The sequence below is a fragment of the Pollachius pollachius genome, assembly GCF_949987615.1.
Source record: "Pollachius pollachius genome assembly, chromosome: 20".
NCBI lineage: Eukaryota > Metazoa > Chordata > Actinopteri > Gadiformes > Gadidae > Pollachius > Pollachius pollachius.
In genome coordinates this window covers 9,468,796-9,485,417 of record NC_136953.1, presented here as the reverse complement: position 1 = coordinate 9,485,417, position 16,622 = coordinate 9,468,796, and the positions used below count along the sequence as shown (strand labels likewise).

General features: G+C 46.9%; 1 protein-coding gene across 2 annotated transcripts in view; it reads left to right on the top strand.

The window, feature by feature from the left end:
- pacs1 (phosphofurin acidic cluster sorting protein 1) overlaps positions 1-16,483 on the top strand; it is a 41,799-nt gene extending 25,316 nt beyond the window's left edge. Inside the window, exons 8-24 of one of the 2 annotated variants that reach the window (XM_079757590.1) lie at positions 516-575; positions 1,665-1,825; positions 3,400-3,496; positions 4,506-4,586; positions 4,940-5,061; positions 5,459-5,594; positions 6,293-6,397; positions 6,674-6,780; positions 7,989-8,143; positions 8,358-8,471; positions 9,082-9,184; positions 9,635-9,677; positions 9,778-9,820; positions 10,210-10,351; positions 11,137-11,375; positions 11,793-11,912; positions 12,357-16,483. In XM_079757590.1, the coding sequence (XP_079613716.1) occupies positions 516-575; positions 1,665-1,825; positions 3,400-3,496; positions 4,506-4,586; positions 4,940-5,061; positions 5,459-5,594; positions 6,293-6,397; positions 6,674-6,780; positions 7,989-8,143; positions 8,358-8,471; positions 9,082-9,184; positions 9,635-9,677; positions 9,778-9,820; positions 10,210-10,351; positions 11,137-11,375; positions 11,793-11,912; positions 12,357-12,475 (1,947 nt within the window). In that variant the 3' untranslated portion in view covers positions 12,476-16,483. Of the gene's footprint in view, positions 1-515; positions 576-1,664; positions 1,826-3,399; positions 3,497-4,502; positions 4,587-4,939; positions 5,062-5,458; positions 5,595-6,292; positions 6,398-6,673; positions 6,781-7,988; positions 8,144-8,357; positions 8,472-9,081; positions 9,185-9,634; positions 9,678-9,777; positions 9,821-10,209; positions 10,352-11,136; positions 11,376-11,792; positions 11,913-12,356 lie in introns of both variants that reach the window. The other variant, XM_079757589.1, reaches the window with a different exon arrangement.
- The last annotated feature ends 139 nt before the right edge of the window (positions 16,484-16,622 follow it).

The window sequence follows — 16,622 nt, the reverse complement described above, 5'->3', positions numbered from 1 at the left end:
ATCAGCTCTTCCCCCGAGGTCTGGATGTTTATAATTTGGGCCCAATTCCCCCTGGTAGTAAAGCGGAGACAACTAAACACACACACACTCCCTCCCTCTCTCTCTCTTTTCCCCCTTCCAGGGGTAGAGATAAGTACACACTAGTGGAGACCAGTAAATTGTAGTAAATCTGCAACTGCCAAATAGGACAAGGGTGGTATATCACAAGTGTGGTTGTGTGTGCAAGCACACACACACACAAACCGCTGCAGGAATCGCGTAGCGATTGTGCATCGAATGTGCAGAACAGAACCCCTTAAAACACACACATGCACATATATATTCTCTCTTTCTCTTTCTCTCTCTCTGCTGGACCGCTGCACTTCATTGTCATCACTTCCTCCGTCCCAGCCCCATTCACACCTTTGATTTTTTTTTTTTGCATAACTCAGCCACCCTCATAGTTGCGCACACACAAACTCACTCACAGTCCCAGTCTCCACTCCCTTGACCCGTGTGTGTGATTCTCCTTCCAGCAACCCAACATCAAGCAGAAGTTTGTTGCCCTACTGAAGAGGTTCAAAGTGACCGACGAGGTAGGCCTCTCTTTCCCTCTCTAAGTCGCTCTCTTGTTCGCTCTTGCTCTCACCCTCTCTATGTATGTCTCTCTCTCTCTCCCCCTCGTTCGCTTGCTCGCTCTCTCTCATTCACTTACTCTAGCTCGCTCTTGCTCTCATTCACTTACTCTCTTGCTCTCCATCTCTGTTTTACTCCCTGCTCCCCCCCCCCTCAATTTTCTCTCTCTCTCCCAATGTATTGCTTTCACACCCTTCTTTCATATGTCCCATCTCTCTTCCCACCTTCATTCTCTCGCTCTTTCGCTCTCTCTCATGGTTGTGTTCTCAGAAGTGTGGGCGAAAGAAGTGGCAAAGGCAGCTCGCACTTTGACACTGTACGGGTGGGCTTAAAAAACAAAACAAGTGCATGTGAGGGTGCAGGCGTGTACGTGCCAGTGCTGTGTTGCCCCCACGAAAGTGTGCGTCTGTTTGGTTTCGGTGGATAGAAGCCAGCCGCCCTCATATTGTTATGGTTTCTATTTTTAATCCGCGGCATTTCGTGCCAAAACGAATGCCGGCTCAAATTATAGAGCAGTGCCTCTGAAAAGCCTGGTTATGTTACGATACGTTTTGCTATATTTATTTACCAGGAGCGTGTGTCTGCTCTGATGGCTTCTGACAAACCAATCTTTGCTTGTTTCTTATCTTTGCTGTTAGTGCTGCTGACACACACACACACACGTATACAAGCACACACACGATCACACAGACACACAAGCTAATTAAGAAAATGACTTCCGTGGGAAACAAGCAAACAAAGCACTTCTCCTATTTCCTTTTGGACGCCGGGCAATCTTTGTTTACACTGCCAGTGTTCCTAGTGCCTCTAATGACATCATCACGGTGTCTGTTGTAATTATCATTGACCCTAAGAGCATTTACTCCTGCGACTACCAGCCTACCTACTACTATAACACTACAGCTTCTGTAGTAACTACCGGGAGTGCTGCAGGAGTTAGCTACAGATTTGCAGTGTCAGAACACTTACCACTCCCATCGGCCCTGCTGCTGTTGGGATTTAAACTGACTCTGATTCTACCCCCTCCGCCCCCCCCGCCCGGTGCTTAGGTGGGCTTTGGCCTGGAGCACGTGTCCCGGGAGCAGATCCAGGAGGTTGAGGAGGACCTGGACGAGCTCTATGACAGCCTGGAGATGTACAACCCCAGCGACAGCGGGCCAGAGATGGACGAGACCGACAGCATCCTCAGCACGCCCAAGCCCAAGCTGAGGTACGCTAACGCAGAGCTAGGGTACGCTAAACCAAAGCCCAAGCTGAGGTATGCTAGCGCAAAGCTAGGGTACGCTAACCCAAATACCCAAGCTAGGGTATGCTAATGCAAGATAAGGTATGTTAACCCGAAACCCAATGTAAGGTACTTTTACCCAAAGATAAGGTACGCTACGCCATTAACGAAGCAAATCGACGTAGTCTCGTGAAGACTATACATGTTGTGCAGCTTAGAACAAAAGCCAGAATCAATTCAGTTCCGCAAAGTGCCAGCCACGCCAAGATACTGAAGGGGCATCACAAGGGGATTGCACCACGTGACCCGCCAGCGCACTGAAAGCCTTCAGATTCACAGCCCTGTGCACAATGACATCTTGACAGCTGATGGACCACCCCATGCTGCTCTGAGTCAGGGTGCCTGCTTAGGTGCTTCCCTAACGGACTAGTCACGCAATGCGCGTCGCACCGTTTGACACCAGATTAATTTGCTTTTTTAAGCACTTCGCAGTTAAGAGCCAAGATAATCCTTTTCCTCTTTTGATGAGCACATGCTGTGATTTAATGCAAAAAATGTACCTGCACGCGACTCTTCAAGGTATGCTAGCAAAAACCTCAAGCTAAGGTACGCCAGCCCAAACCCCAAGCTAAGGTTTGCTAACCCAAACCCTAAACTGAGGTACTCTAACGCTAACCCTAAACTGAGGTACGCTAACATAACAAGCGCTGAGTTTTGCTAACTATTGATTTTTAGTTTTCCAGAACCACTATGTTATTGGAGCTATAATGAGGTTTAACAACACAGGGGCCTTTTTAAAGCAGAATCCTCTGGGGTTCTGTACAAGCATTGCCAGGGAGAAATGACACAGCAAGACCAGCCACATTTCACATTATAATATAGGACATGCCAGTGCTCGGTCCCACACACATGAATGCACATACGCGCAAACACACGTGCACACGCACTCTCGCATTCACCGCCCATCTGCCAACATCCTTCATGTGCAGGAAGTAGAAGACACACCTAAACACACAACAAGCACTCACACATAAAGATTACTAGCACAGTATTCAAAAGGCTATTTTAATATTGAGGACTCTTGACCTGCTCCATTTGCTGTTAAGGTTAAAACGTCTAAAGTTAGTCTGCCCTCTGGTGGACAATATGAGTTACTGCTACCACCTGAAGACGTATCATTTTAAAAGAATAAGCATACAAATAAAAATATAAATATATTGACAAATAAAAATATAAATATATTGACCAGAATTTCCAATACCGAATCCTCCAGGTAAAAGACATTGTTTTAAGATTGAATCCTATTCAGTATTTACATATGCTCCAAGAATGGTGACTCATCCCTACCCTCGGTGAATCACAATCGATGAATTCTCTGTTATTAATCAGAATATAGTCTGACCATCATCAGAATAAACTCATTTAAAAAATAAAAAAGAATGCTCCGTTTTGAAAGTCTGAAGGAGAGCTTCTGTCTGTATCTCAAAGTGGTCTGAGCGTGAGGGTCTGGTGCAAGGAGCGGTTGAATAGTCCCTCGCTAACGACGGCCTTCCTTCCAGGCCGTTCTTCGAGGGGATGTCCCAGTCGAGCTCCCAGACGGAGATCGGCAGCCTGAACAGCAAGGGCAGCCTGGGGCGGGACGGCACCTTCAGCCCGGTACCACCAGCACGCACACATGCACGTACACACAGCCACACACACACGCACAGGCATGCATACATATATGCACACGTGTGTGTGTGCATGCCATTTGGTGGATGTTTTAATCCAGAGTGTTGTAATACCGTGTGTGCATAGCATACATAAAGCATTTATAAAATCCCACATAAAAAGAGCCTTTTTATAAAAAGAGTCCTTTTTATGTGGCAATGATAAAAACATTTCAATGTGGCAATGTTAGGGGTTTGATGCCCACATAAGAAGAGTCCTTTTTATGTGGGCATCAAATATTTTTTTTGACCAAATTCGTTTTTTTTCTTTGTCATAAATCCTTGTTTATTTTAACAATGCACGATCAATACTTATCGATCATCGATCCACACCGGTGCACAAACCGCACACATAGAAGATAATGTAGTCAGGCGGCGGCTATAGCAACTGTTGTCTCACTGTTGCGCAGAAGCTTGTGGGTTTCGAACCCCCAACCACGGCTTTGTGGCTGCAGCCGTGCCTCTCTGATGCTCTGGGTGTGGGAGTTTTCCGACATGAAAGAAGTGTTATATTTTTAGGAAGAACGTGACACAACATCACCCAACATTACATAACACCTGCCCGTGAGAACCTAAGGGGAACGGGTTCGCCGATCTGAAGAATGTGTCATGATGATCAGCCCAGGGTGCGGGGGGAATGTGTGTTTTCACTTTTAAAAAGGGTCAGAGACTCCATGGCAGCGATGGGATGTCTGCTCAGTCGATGTGAAACCGCTTTAGCTGTGTGGAGTCTATAGCACCCTTACTCATCTTCACCCTGGGGGTGGGGTCCACCTTCAACCTTCAAATCCAATTCAGTTATTGAGGGATTTAATAACAAACTATATAAAAAACATAAACACATATACAAAACACAATGGACTGGGGAGGCGGTCTCCTGACAGTGGCTCGTTAATGCCCCGCCCCCACCCGGGTGTTATGGTTACGGGGTGATTGACGTCTCGTTTGTCCAGCAGGGGGAGCCAGCGCCCATGGAGAAGATGAAGCTCTCCCGCAGCCGCAACCTAGAAGAGGCCCAGGCCGAGAGCAACACACTGGTACCCTCCTCTTCCTCCCTGTGTGTGTGTGTGGGGGGGGGGGATACAAATTAGTTATTACACTAGTAATGCAATAATTTCACATTGATTTTTATTATTTTATTTTATTATGATTGCTTTAACAGGTGTGTGGGGGGGGGTAATGCATAAAGAATATAATTTTATGAAGTTTAATGAACTGAATTGTATGTGATGCGAAGTAACGTATTATTACAATACATACACAGAGAATATTTGTCTCATTATATATCTACGTCATTATATATCTACGTCATTATATATCTACATCATTATATATCTACATCATTATATATCGACACTGAAAAAAAATGTGTGTGTGTGTGTGTGCACAGGAGCTGAATGACCAGGAAATGGTAGCCGAGGTGGGCCCCTCCATTACGGTGTCCGTGGCGGAGAAACCCCGTACGCCCATGAAGATCAGCAAGAACGAGAACCAGCCCATGCCGTCCCCAAGGTAACCAACTCTCCTCCCCCTGTTCCAGAATGTCAGGCAGATTCCCAACTGGGATTACTGAGTACAACTTCCGTTACATCTTCTGTTACTATACAAGTAAAATCACTCTTTAGCTACTCTTTTGATTTGTGAACACAATAAAGTTCTTATTATAAAAAATATATTATTATAATATATATATATATATATATATATATATATATATATATATATATATATATATATATATATATATATATATATATTTTAAGAAACATGGCTGTAAAGCACTTGAGATATCTTTAGTGCTAACACAACTTCTCCTCACTTGTCGCTTTGGACAGAAGCAAAAAAAAAAGACGACCAATTTTGACTAAACATCCCTGATGGCCTACTGACTCCGCCTTCCTCATCTCAGGCTGGATGGAAGCCACACCCCCAGGCAGAAGCGCGGGGCCACGCCCATGAAGGAGAGGCAGCTGTCCAAGCCACTCAGCGAGAGGACCAACAGCACGGACTCGGAGAGGTCCCCCGAGCTGGGGCAGACCGCGCCGGTGAGGGGCCCCCAGTAGACCCTCAGTAGACCCTCTCAAAGAAGCTTCGTCGTAGGGCTCGTAGGACCCAAAGTTAGAAACAGGGGCATGGGTAGTAGTCTAGCAAGTGGAGATGAGTCTACACCCCCTGATACATAAACACATCATTATATCAGCCAATATATTCAATATTCAAAAGATTCAAAGGTTTTTATTTATCACATACACATACAGGATGTGCAGTGAAATGTCGTGGCATTCTCTGTATTTTCTGTGCTCAAAAAGAATGAAATACAATAGAATAAAATAAAACGCAATAAAAGTTTTAACAAATGAAGAATACTATAAATGTGTGTAAAATTAAAACTGGACAAACTGGAAGATGTGCAAAATGTATTGTGCATTATGGCCAGGGTTGGATAGGAGTGGTTGCATACAACAACATGTGTTAGACACATAAAGGGCGTGGTCGTTTTTAATCATCATTCACTCTAAGTTTTGTTGGCAATTTAGCCAATGCTAGAGGACGTGTCGGCCGAGCGGATGTATGTCACGGCCGCCCGGTGACTAGCACATCAGGAAACACAGTGGGCTGCGCTGACTCACCACCGCCAACATGAAGGTGCTAGACTGTGGGATTGATGAGCTGGTCTATGAGGCATATGTGCACCTAAGATTTGTGTGTGTGTGTGTGTGTGTGTGTGTGTGTGTGTGTGTAGGTTCTGAGGAAGGCGGTGTACGACCAACTGAACCAGATCCTTTCCTCAGACTCGGCCCTCCCAGAAACACTGATCCTGGTCAACGGGACGGACTGGCAGGGACAGGTAGTGTGTCTGTCTGTGTGCGTTCCAGTGTTAAATAGCTCTGTGTGTCTGGTCCCCTACACTCTTCAGTGGCTTGTATTGGACAGCCCTCCAGCGTGCTGCGTGAGGTTTTCTAAACGGGGTCGTTCCAGCGGAAATCAACTCGACCAAGAGCCGTGTGTTCCACAATACTAATGGCTTCGTTATAAACAGTAGCGTACGTAGGTTCTCTATCAAATTAGAAGTCAGCCTCCTGACTGTGAAGTGTGTGTGTGTGTGTGTGTGCGTGCCCTACAGTACGTGGCCGAGCAGCTCCAGATCGGCAGGCAGCCGGTGGTGTGCACGTGTTCGGCGGCAGAGATCCAGGCGGTACTCTCCGCTCTGCTCACGCGCATCCAGAAGTTGTGAGTCTCTCTCTCTCTCTCTCTCTCTCTCTCTCTCTCTCTCTCTCTCTCTCTCTCTCTCTCTCTCTCTCTCTCTCTCTCTCTCTCTCTCTCTCTCTCTCTCTCTCTCTTGCACACATCTCTCTATCGTCGTTAATTCCACCAATCACCTCGCCACTCCTCCATCTGGTTTCAATCCAAATGTTTTGACATCTCTCTCTTGCCTCCCCTTTCCGCTTCTACTCTCGTCTCCTCTCCCCTCTCCTCCTTTCGTCTCTTCCCCCCAGTTGTAACTGTAACTCGTCCTCTCTCCGCTCCAGTTGTAACTGTAACTCGTCCTCTCTCCCCTCCAGTTGTAACTGTAACTCGTCCTCTCTCCCCCCCAGTTGTAACTGTAACTCGTCCTCTCTCCGCTCCAGTTGTAACTGTAACTCGTCCTCTCTCCGCTCCAGTTGTAACTGTAACTCGTCCTCTCTCCCCTCCAGTTGTAACTGTAACTCGTCCTCTCTCCGCTCCAGTAGTAACTGTAACTCATCCTCTCTCCGCTCCAGTTGTAACTGTAACTCGTCCTCTCTCCCCTCCAGTTGTAACTGTAACTCGTCCTCTCTCCGCTCCAGTTGTAACTGTAACTCGTCCTCTCTCCGCTCCAGTAGTAACTGTAACTCGTCCTCTCTCCCCTCCAGTTGTAACTGTAACTCGTCCTCTCTCCCCCCCAGTTGTAACTGTAACTCGTCCTCTCTCCGCTCCAGTTGTAACTGTAACTCGTCCTCTCTCAGCTCCAGTTGTAACTGTAACTCGTCCTCTCTCCGTAACTCATCCTCTCTCCCCTCCAGTTGTAACTGTAACTCGTCCTCTCTCCGCTCCAGTTGTAACTGTAACTCGTCCTCTCTCCGCTCCAGTTGTAACTGTAACTCATCCTCTCTCCCCTCCAGTTGTAACTGTAACTCGTCCTCTCTCCGCTCCAGTTGTAACTGTAACTCGTCCTCTCTCCGCTCCAGTTGTAACTGTAACTCGTCCTCTCTCCCCCCCAGTTGTAACTGTAACTCGTCCTCTCTCCCCCCCAGTTGTAACTGTAACTCGTCCTCTCTCAGCTCCAGTTGTAACTGTAACTCGTCCTCTCTCAGCTCCAGTTGTAACTGTAACTCATCCTCTCTCCCCTCCAGTTGTAACTGTAACTCGTCCTCTCTCCGCTCCAGTTGTAACTGTAACTCGTCCTCTCTCCGCTCCAGTTGTAACTGTAACTCGTCCATGCCGCGGGCGGTGAAGGTGGCGGCGGTGGGCAGCCAGAGTTACCTGGGCGCCATCCTGCAGTTCTTTGTCACCCAGCTGGCCAACAAGACGTCCGATTGGCTCAGCCACATGAAGTTCCTGGTGGTGCCGCTGGGTAAGAGAGGCTCTTCCTTTCTTTGTCCTTTTCTTTTCTTTCATTCCTCCTTATATTTTGTCTTTCTTCCTTTTATTATTTATTCCTCACTTTAGTGGCCTCCTTTTAATTGCCCTTTCCTCCTTTTTTTATTTTTTGTTCCTTTTCTCCTTTCTTCCCACCCTCCCTCCCTCCTTCGATCTCTCTCACGGTGTCCCCCCCGCCTCCTCAACAGGTTCCCACCCCGTTGCCAAGCACCTGGGCGCCCTCGACAACCGCTACAACGCGGCCTTCCTGGACACGGCGTGGCGGGAGATGTTCAACCGCTCTGAGCCCCCCCCTCCCTCAGGTACCCCAGAGAGAGGCCCTGGATCAGGGGGCCATCGTAGGACACACACAGGGGTCGCTGGTATCACTTATTATGGCCCCGCTGCTTTAATGTACCGGGGGGCACTCGTACGCAAGTAACCAAGTCGTTAAGGAAGTTCTTATTTTAATTCACGCGCCAAATAAAAGGAATTCAAAGTATTAATCATGTCAAGCATTTTTATATGTGAGCAATTTACAACGTCTGTACAAACTGTTTACAAGTTGTAAATGCACAGAATTAATTTCATTAATGGCTGCCAACATGAACCCAAATATAACGATAAAGCCGTATATCATTAGTGGGTGACTGTGTGTGTGTTGGTCTGCAGACCAGCTGTATAGAGAGACATAGTATATATGAAGAGAGCAAGGTGTGTGTGTGTGTGTGTGTGTGTGTGTGTGTGCCAGATGGATGCTACGGGGAGGATAGAGAGACATGCAGTATATATATAGAGAGAGGGGTTTCACTGTGTGTGTGTGCAGACAGCTGGACGGATGATAGAGAGACATGCGGTATATATGAAGCGAGAGAGGGGGTTGACTCTGAGCTGTGTGTGTGTGTGTGTGTGTGTGTGTGTGTGTGTGTGCAGACCAGCTGGACGTCGCGGGGAGGATTGCCCAGTACGTGGGCGGAGCCACGGTGACTCACCAGCTTCCTATCGCGGAGGCCATGCTCACCTGCAAACACAGGACGTGAGTGTGCACGTACAAACAGACACACACACACACACACACACACACACACACACACACACACACACACACACACACACACACACACACACACACACACACACACACACAGAGAGAATGTCATGCACCAGATAATGTGAGACGCTCTCTCTGTGAGAAATGTTGCAAGCCAGTACAAACAGGAAACCGCGCTGGAACCAATGTCGGCACGTGCTCTGTTCTTTCGTACCATAAAAATAGCTTGGGCTTATAGGCATTGTTTCGAGAGTATTATTATCAATTGTAATAGTTCATCATAATTAGCATAATAATTAATTGGAATAACAACGATGTTGACTGCAAAGTAACAGGGGTGTATGAAAACTCAATAAAATACTTATTATTGATTATGATTATGATTTAAAGCCTATTCATTATAATGATGAGCGGTTGCGTTCTCTTCCCTCTCAGGCGTGATGAGGACTCCTACCAGAAGTTTATTCCTTTCATCGGGGTAAGTGTATCGGCCTCTGTATTTATTTACTTTTAAAAATAGCCATTCAAGCACTGTGTCGATCCGTGGCAATATAACACATCTATTTACTGGATCACAGGTGGTGAAAGTGGGCCTCATCGAGTCCGGCCCCTCTCCGATGGGTAAGTGTTTTTTGCGATGATTAAAGGGGACATATTATGCCACCAGGTGGGAGTGTGGTGAGCCATTAGAAGCCGTTCAGAAAATCTGCCTCTTCTGACATCACAAGTGGGTGTATCCTCCTAGATGTATAATGGATAGATGAGCAACGTTTGCTATAGTCCAATTGGTTGGCTGGTAGACCGATCTTACACACATCTAGGTGGACCCGCCCCCTTGTGATGTCAGAAGAGGCCGATTTTCCAAACGGCTTGTAACGGCTAAACGCACTCACACCTGGCGGTATAATATGTCACCTTTAATGGAGAACAAACTGCATCGCGAGTTCAATATGAAACTTGTGACTGCGAGTGTGAACACGTTTTCTGACCCACGTCTCCGTGGCTTCCAGGCGACGCTGAGGAGGGCGTGGCCGTGAGCCTGGCCGTCCCCTCCACATCCCCCCCCACCAACACTTCCCCCTCTGGGGCCATCAAGGAGGCGGCGACTCCCCCCTCCTCCCCCTCCATGGGGTCCGTGCTGACGGTGCAGGGGTGAGACTATTGTTTATTTATTTATCTATATAACATGTTGTAGCTTGGTGGTTAAGGGCCGGTTGTTCCTCGCTGATGCCACGCCCTTAACGCACAGGTGTAGCTCGTTAAGGTGTGTTGAAGCAGCAACATGGGCTGGAGAGATCGAAGGAGGGAGGGAGGGAGGGAGGGAGGGGGGGAAGAAAAATGGAACGCGCCCCTAATTGGCTTCATTTCAGAATGCTTAGTTGGCCAAACTGCTCCATGTACAAAAACTGAAGCTGCAGTACAGTGCGGTACAAGATGTACAGCTCGTCCACTTCCCTCCCACAACTCTCGTAGGCTTGTTTTGGAACTGGCTCACTAGGTGACGAGTGTAGGGGGAATTCGGACACTAATTAAACGCCTCACATCCATCTGTGTGACGTGTGTCGCCGCCTGAGCAGGGTGGCACATGTCGGATCTCAGCCCACGACGCCATGAGTGCATCACAGGATTTAGCACGGAAATAAGTCAGTTCCAAACTTCATCCATGTATTATGGGTAAAAAGGCAGTAGCTCTGGAGGCAGAGCGGGTTGGGTGGTAACCCCAAGGTTCGAGTGTCGAGGTGTCCCTGAGCAAGGCACCTAACCCTAACTTCTCCCGAGGAGCTGGCTGTCGCCTTGCATGGTTGACTCCGCCGTCGGTGTGTGAATGTGTGCGTGAACGGATGAATGTCAGGCGATATTGTGAAGCGCTTTGGATAAAAACGACAAAACACAAAAATAGAAATGCAGTCAATTGACCACTTCCTGTGTTCCCCCAGGAGCCCCAGCATGTCACACGGCGTGGACGCCATCGGGCTGCAGGTGGACTACTGGCTGGCCTCGCTGGCAGAGAAGCGCCGGGAGGGGGAGCGGCGCGACACGGGCTGCAAGAACACCCTGAAGAGCGCCTTCCGCGCCCTGCAGGTCAGCCGGCTGCCAGGAGGGGGCGGCGTTGAGCCGCAGGCGCACGTCAGCACCATGGCCATGACGGTGGTCACCAAGGAGAAGAACAAGAAAGGTGGGTGGCTATTATTATAACTGGGCTGTTTTGGTCAGATAGGGTTGAGAAAGTGTGCTGAGATTCAGCATAAAAGGCAACCGCTAGAGCAGGTGTCGTGCATAAGACTTGTTATGGGTCGGCTGCTTTGATGCAGCACTGAGTTTTGTACTATGATTAGGCCTCTGTGAAAAGGGTAGATGGAAACCTTTATGGATTAATATAAAAGGGGGACGGAGCTGGCGGTAAACTATCTCATGATGAAATTAAAATGTGTGTAATTGAATCCTCCATAGCATTTGGCTTTCTCTTGGTTTCTATGGCTTTTGAATATTTATCAATTCAAAATGGTATTATTTATCGTTTGTTCGAGTGCCATTGCTTTGCCGTAACTGTAAGGTGGGGTTTGACTGGTCCGCCCTCTGTGTTGTCCTGCAGTGCCTACCATCTTCCTGGGGAAGAAGCCCAAGGAGAAGGACCTGGACTCCAAGAGCCAGATGATCGAGGGCATCAGCCGGCTCATCTGCTCCGCCAAGCAGCAGCAGACCATCCTGAAAGGTAATGGCGGCCATCTTTGTAGTTCTTTTTTTTACAAGAAACAATAAACAGGGGACGGTAACAAAGTTACCGTCCCCTGTTTATACCAGATGGATGCTTTTTTTCTAGGTGTGCTTTAACCATAACTATCCTTATCAGATGGGGTACTTCTATTTGTGTATATGTGACGCTAAATACAGCCATATTTGGGGAGCCGCGGTGGCTTACCGTGTAGAGCGCGTACCATGTAGGCCGAGTCCTGATAGCAGCGGCCCGGGTTCGAATCCTGCCGGTTGTCACTGCTGAAGGTCCTCCTCCTCCCTCTCCCATACCGTCCTCTCTATCTCACTCCGTAATAAAGCATAGAAATGCAAAAATATGTCTTTAACTGAGGCCATATGTATAGTGAGTTGGTTGAACTGGGGCCAGATTCATCAAGCTCCTCCTCTTCCGCGTCCTCCCCAGTGTCCATCGACGGCGTGGAGTGGAACGACGTCAAGTTCTTCCAGCTGGCCGCGCAGTGGCCCACCCACGTCAAGTACATCCCCGTCGGACTCTATGGCTACAGCAAGCCCCCCTCCTAGGGGTCCGCGTCCATCACGACCTCGGACCCCCCCCCCCCCCCTCGACCCGGACCCAGCCCGACTCGACCTCATGACCTCCTCCTCCTCCTCCTCCTCCTCCTCCTCCTCCCCCAGCGTGGCTGCGCAGGCGGAAGCCTAACCCTTCAACCCCGCCAAGGCCCTTGAGCAATGCAGCGTCATCCAGACGCGGGTCTCGTTCGTTGGGTTTGTTGTCGTTTGTTGTGTGCGTTTGTTTCTTCTACTGTTTGCTCATTTATTCTCCAAGACGCACAGAAGGGAGAGAAAGGGAGTGTGTTTCTTTGGGGGGGGGTGCATCGCTACTACTAGTCACTTTATTACGTGTGTGCATGCGCGTGTGTGTGGGTGCGCGAGTTTATGTGTGTGTGCGCGTGTGTGTGTGGCCATGTATCCGTGTACACGTGAATGTTAATTGACAAATGAATGTGTGTGTGTGTGTGTGTGTTCATTAGGGGCTTACATATTGGCACAGCTTTCCTTCTATACCTGCTCATTAGCTACTGATCCATGACACCCCCGAAAGCATGAAGACTACAAACTATTGTACTCTTAACCCTCCCCTGGTACCGCTGTTCCTAAATCACTTAACCTTTGACCCTGACCTTGATGGTTTCAAACCTAAAAAAACTGCCCTGAAACCACAAGACCAAAACTCAAACCATGCATGTTTAGACATCCCGTCTATGCCACTCGTGTGCCAGAAAAACAACAACAACAACAACAACAATGTGAAAATCAGGGCTACCGCTTTAGCATGCGACGGCTAGCTTACAAAAAACGTTTACCAAATGAAGGCTAGTAGCATGCGATGCTGTTGCTGACCGTGTTTCATACAGATGTGCCCATCGGTTTGCTTAGAATTGAAGGGCTTCCGTTGTTGCAGAAAGCATTTCTGATGCCTTATGGCGTCTGGGTCTCTATGATCATGCATATTGTACCTTGGGAACCGCCCCCCCCCCAGGCCCTCCCCTTTCATCCTGCGTCAGGGCGTGTCATCCTAAAGGAGCACACTGGAAAGAACTCTGGTGCCAAGTTGCACTTCATTGTCTTATTTTCTATGCACTTTTCTTTTTCTCAATAACAAACCGGCATGAAGTCCCTCCCTACTCTCCTGTTGCGCCTAATTGAGCTCAACCGGGGGGTTAGCTCCCGCCCAACTGCAGCTAATCCTGAGAAAATACCAAGGGAAACGTTTGGAATTGGATCAAAGACCAAAACTGTTCGCCAGTGATTTCGACCAGAATCTACTGAAACAGAACGACGCTAACTCCGTTACTAGCTTGTCCCCCCCCTGCCACTGAGAACTGCCTTGACTGTGTGTGTCTGTGGATGCCCTCAACCCCTCCATATATTAAAGCACAATGTAATCAGTCTGCTGGCCCTCCCCTCCCCTCCCCAAAGGAGCTGCAACAGCCGGTTCAACTCTTTTTAATACTGGATCGTTGTGGTCCCGGCTCATAATCTGATCTTCATGTTTTACTGTGAAAATTTTCAAGTGATGCAAACTATCCGCCATTGCGTAATTTCACAGGACCCATCCTGTCTGAAAAAACGAAAAAGAACATATGTTGGAGACCGCTTTTATTTATTGTGCTTTTGACCCAAATCCACAATACATAATGTAGGTTGTTATATGGTGATCAGTGTGTGTACAGTACCTGGTGATATTGTGTGTGTGTGTGTGTGTGTGTGTGTGTGTGTGTGTGTGTGTGTGTGTGTGTGTGTGTGTGTGTGTGTGTGTGTGTGTGTGTGTGTGTTCGGTAAATTGAAATCCAAAATAAGAAAAATACTTCCTTTTTTTTTACCATGGGCCAATTTTTACCAGTGTGTCAACGTGGTCGTTAATATTACAATGTCGTCTATATTAGATTAGGCCTGCGACGTCGACAATGGTGCACCAATGTTTACTCTGGCCTGGCACCAGGCCAATTCATTGAACCCCAATGAGCTGTACGTTCAACTGAAACCTTGAGGAACAGTCAACTTTAATAATCAAATAACCTGATCACACTGAACCCAAATGACAACAGCTTCATCTTTAGAAAATGTGGCTTTGGTGCAAAATAGGAGTTGGTTTTTCCGTGTGAGAGTTATGATTATTGTTATTATTGTTGGTGTTTTAAAAAAAGAGAAGGAAATTTCCAGACTAGGATAGCTCTGGCTTTTGTATTTGCATAGCAACACTCCTCGTCAGAGTAGGTATTAAGGACACAAGTTTTAATAGTATTAATGCAATTGCCTTGATTGTTACAGGTTTGTTTGTTCATTCGTTTTCGAATTGGACATTTTTATTTTCCTTTTATGTCAACGTAACAGTGTTACAGTTATTTTAACTCAAATACCACATGTCTGCCCGGTTTTTACTTTGGCCATTTCTCTATTCATCGTATCCTTATATATTGGGATGTTTAAAGCCTCTTCTGGCTATAGGTGAAAGCATTTCTTTCGACTATTTTAATTTCATTTTATAGTTAAAATGGGTGTAAAAAATGTTGCTTGATAAAATAAGTTATTTAGAAAGCTGCAGCGTTCTCTTATTGTTCTAGGAGCATGCTCTGTATCTGCAATGTTTTCGGTAAAACTGGGTGGTCTCTCAAATTTACGAACCATTTGTGAACTTGAACGCATCACGCTACCCTCCTGTGAGCGATGGAGAGGGAGGGGTCTGTGCAACAGCGCGCAGCGCAATCGGGAAGATTTGATATTAAGCATTCAGCATCATTAAAAGAATATCGACTTGCACCATGTAGGGTTTTAAAACTAATTGATGGTATATCTGTACTTATAGGTGTAAGCATTACTTTCTCTGAAACAAAATGCTCTCTGCTAGTTGTTAACCTCATTATTGTCCAGATGTGATTCTAATGTGGTTCAATGTGGTTCCAAATCAAACCGGCTGGAGACAGCCGATGGATGTGGAGATGTGTCTCATACACCTCACCATGCCCAGTTTATACATGATGTTATGTCACCCATGATGACTAAGGGTTGTGTGTGTGTGTGTGTGTGTATGTGTGTGTGTGTGTGTGTGTGTGTGTGTGTGTGTGTGTGTGTGTGTGTGTGAGACGTACCTATGATTTGTGAGCGTTTTTTTGGGGGGGATATTCGCAAAATCAACCGCCTGAAGTGACTGGTGTTGCATTTTTTTATTTTTCCATTTCCGAACTTTCGGATCCACTGGCTGTATGTGTGTTTGGGTGTGCGTGTGGAAATCTCACGTTTAGTTCCTGTGTGTTGACGCGTGCGCCGTTTACGTCTACCCGTGTAACCTGTGTTCGACTCCGTGTTCGTGAAATTAAACCGTGACGTCGGTCGTTGCCTCGCTTTTCCGATGACCGTACTACTCGTTGCTTAGGTTTAGAAATGTATGTTCAAGCCGATTTGATCTAACAGTGGCCTTTTCTCTCGCTCTCCACTGTCCTCGGATACGTTGTGACTCACGCACTCACACGGTGACACACACACTTATACACCTTCTTCCAAAGTCTTCTCCCAGGATTCCACAAGCTTAGCCTTCTTCACATATTTTTTAAATCCCTCTTTATCCTTCCTTATCTCACACACAACACACACACACACACACACACACACACACACACACACACACACACACACACACACACACACACACACACACACACTACTAATTCTAGAAATTTCAAGGAAAGAAATACATAGCAGTTGTCTGTGTATCCACCTGTGTAGGTGGAGAGCATTTAAACAATTCTAAGCTTGTGGAATTGGAAAGTATTTTGCACACGTCATTGTTTTCCTCCGTCTTCAGCATTTTGCCTTCAATGACTAAGTAATAATAATAATAAACTGTAATGCCTGTACATATCTGAATAGTTCTTGTTATATTGTATTCTAGTTGGTTTTCTTCATGTGTTTTGTAGTACGGCTTTTTCATGATTAAGTTGTCAATCAAACATGTGGAATGAAAGGTGGGATTATTAATTGTTTTGTTTGTTTTTTAATAAAAAACAAAGATCATCATTTTTAGTTCTTCCTTTGTGATTTTTTTTCTTTAGTTCAAGCTTTGCTGTGGGTCAGGATGTTCCCAGCCAAGAGGTTGTGTGTTCAAACCCCTATTTCCGGTGGCCTACCTTCAAGCCTCCTTGAGGAAGAT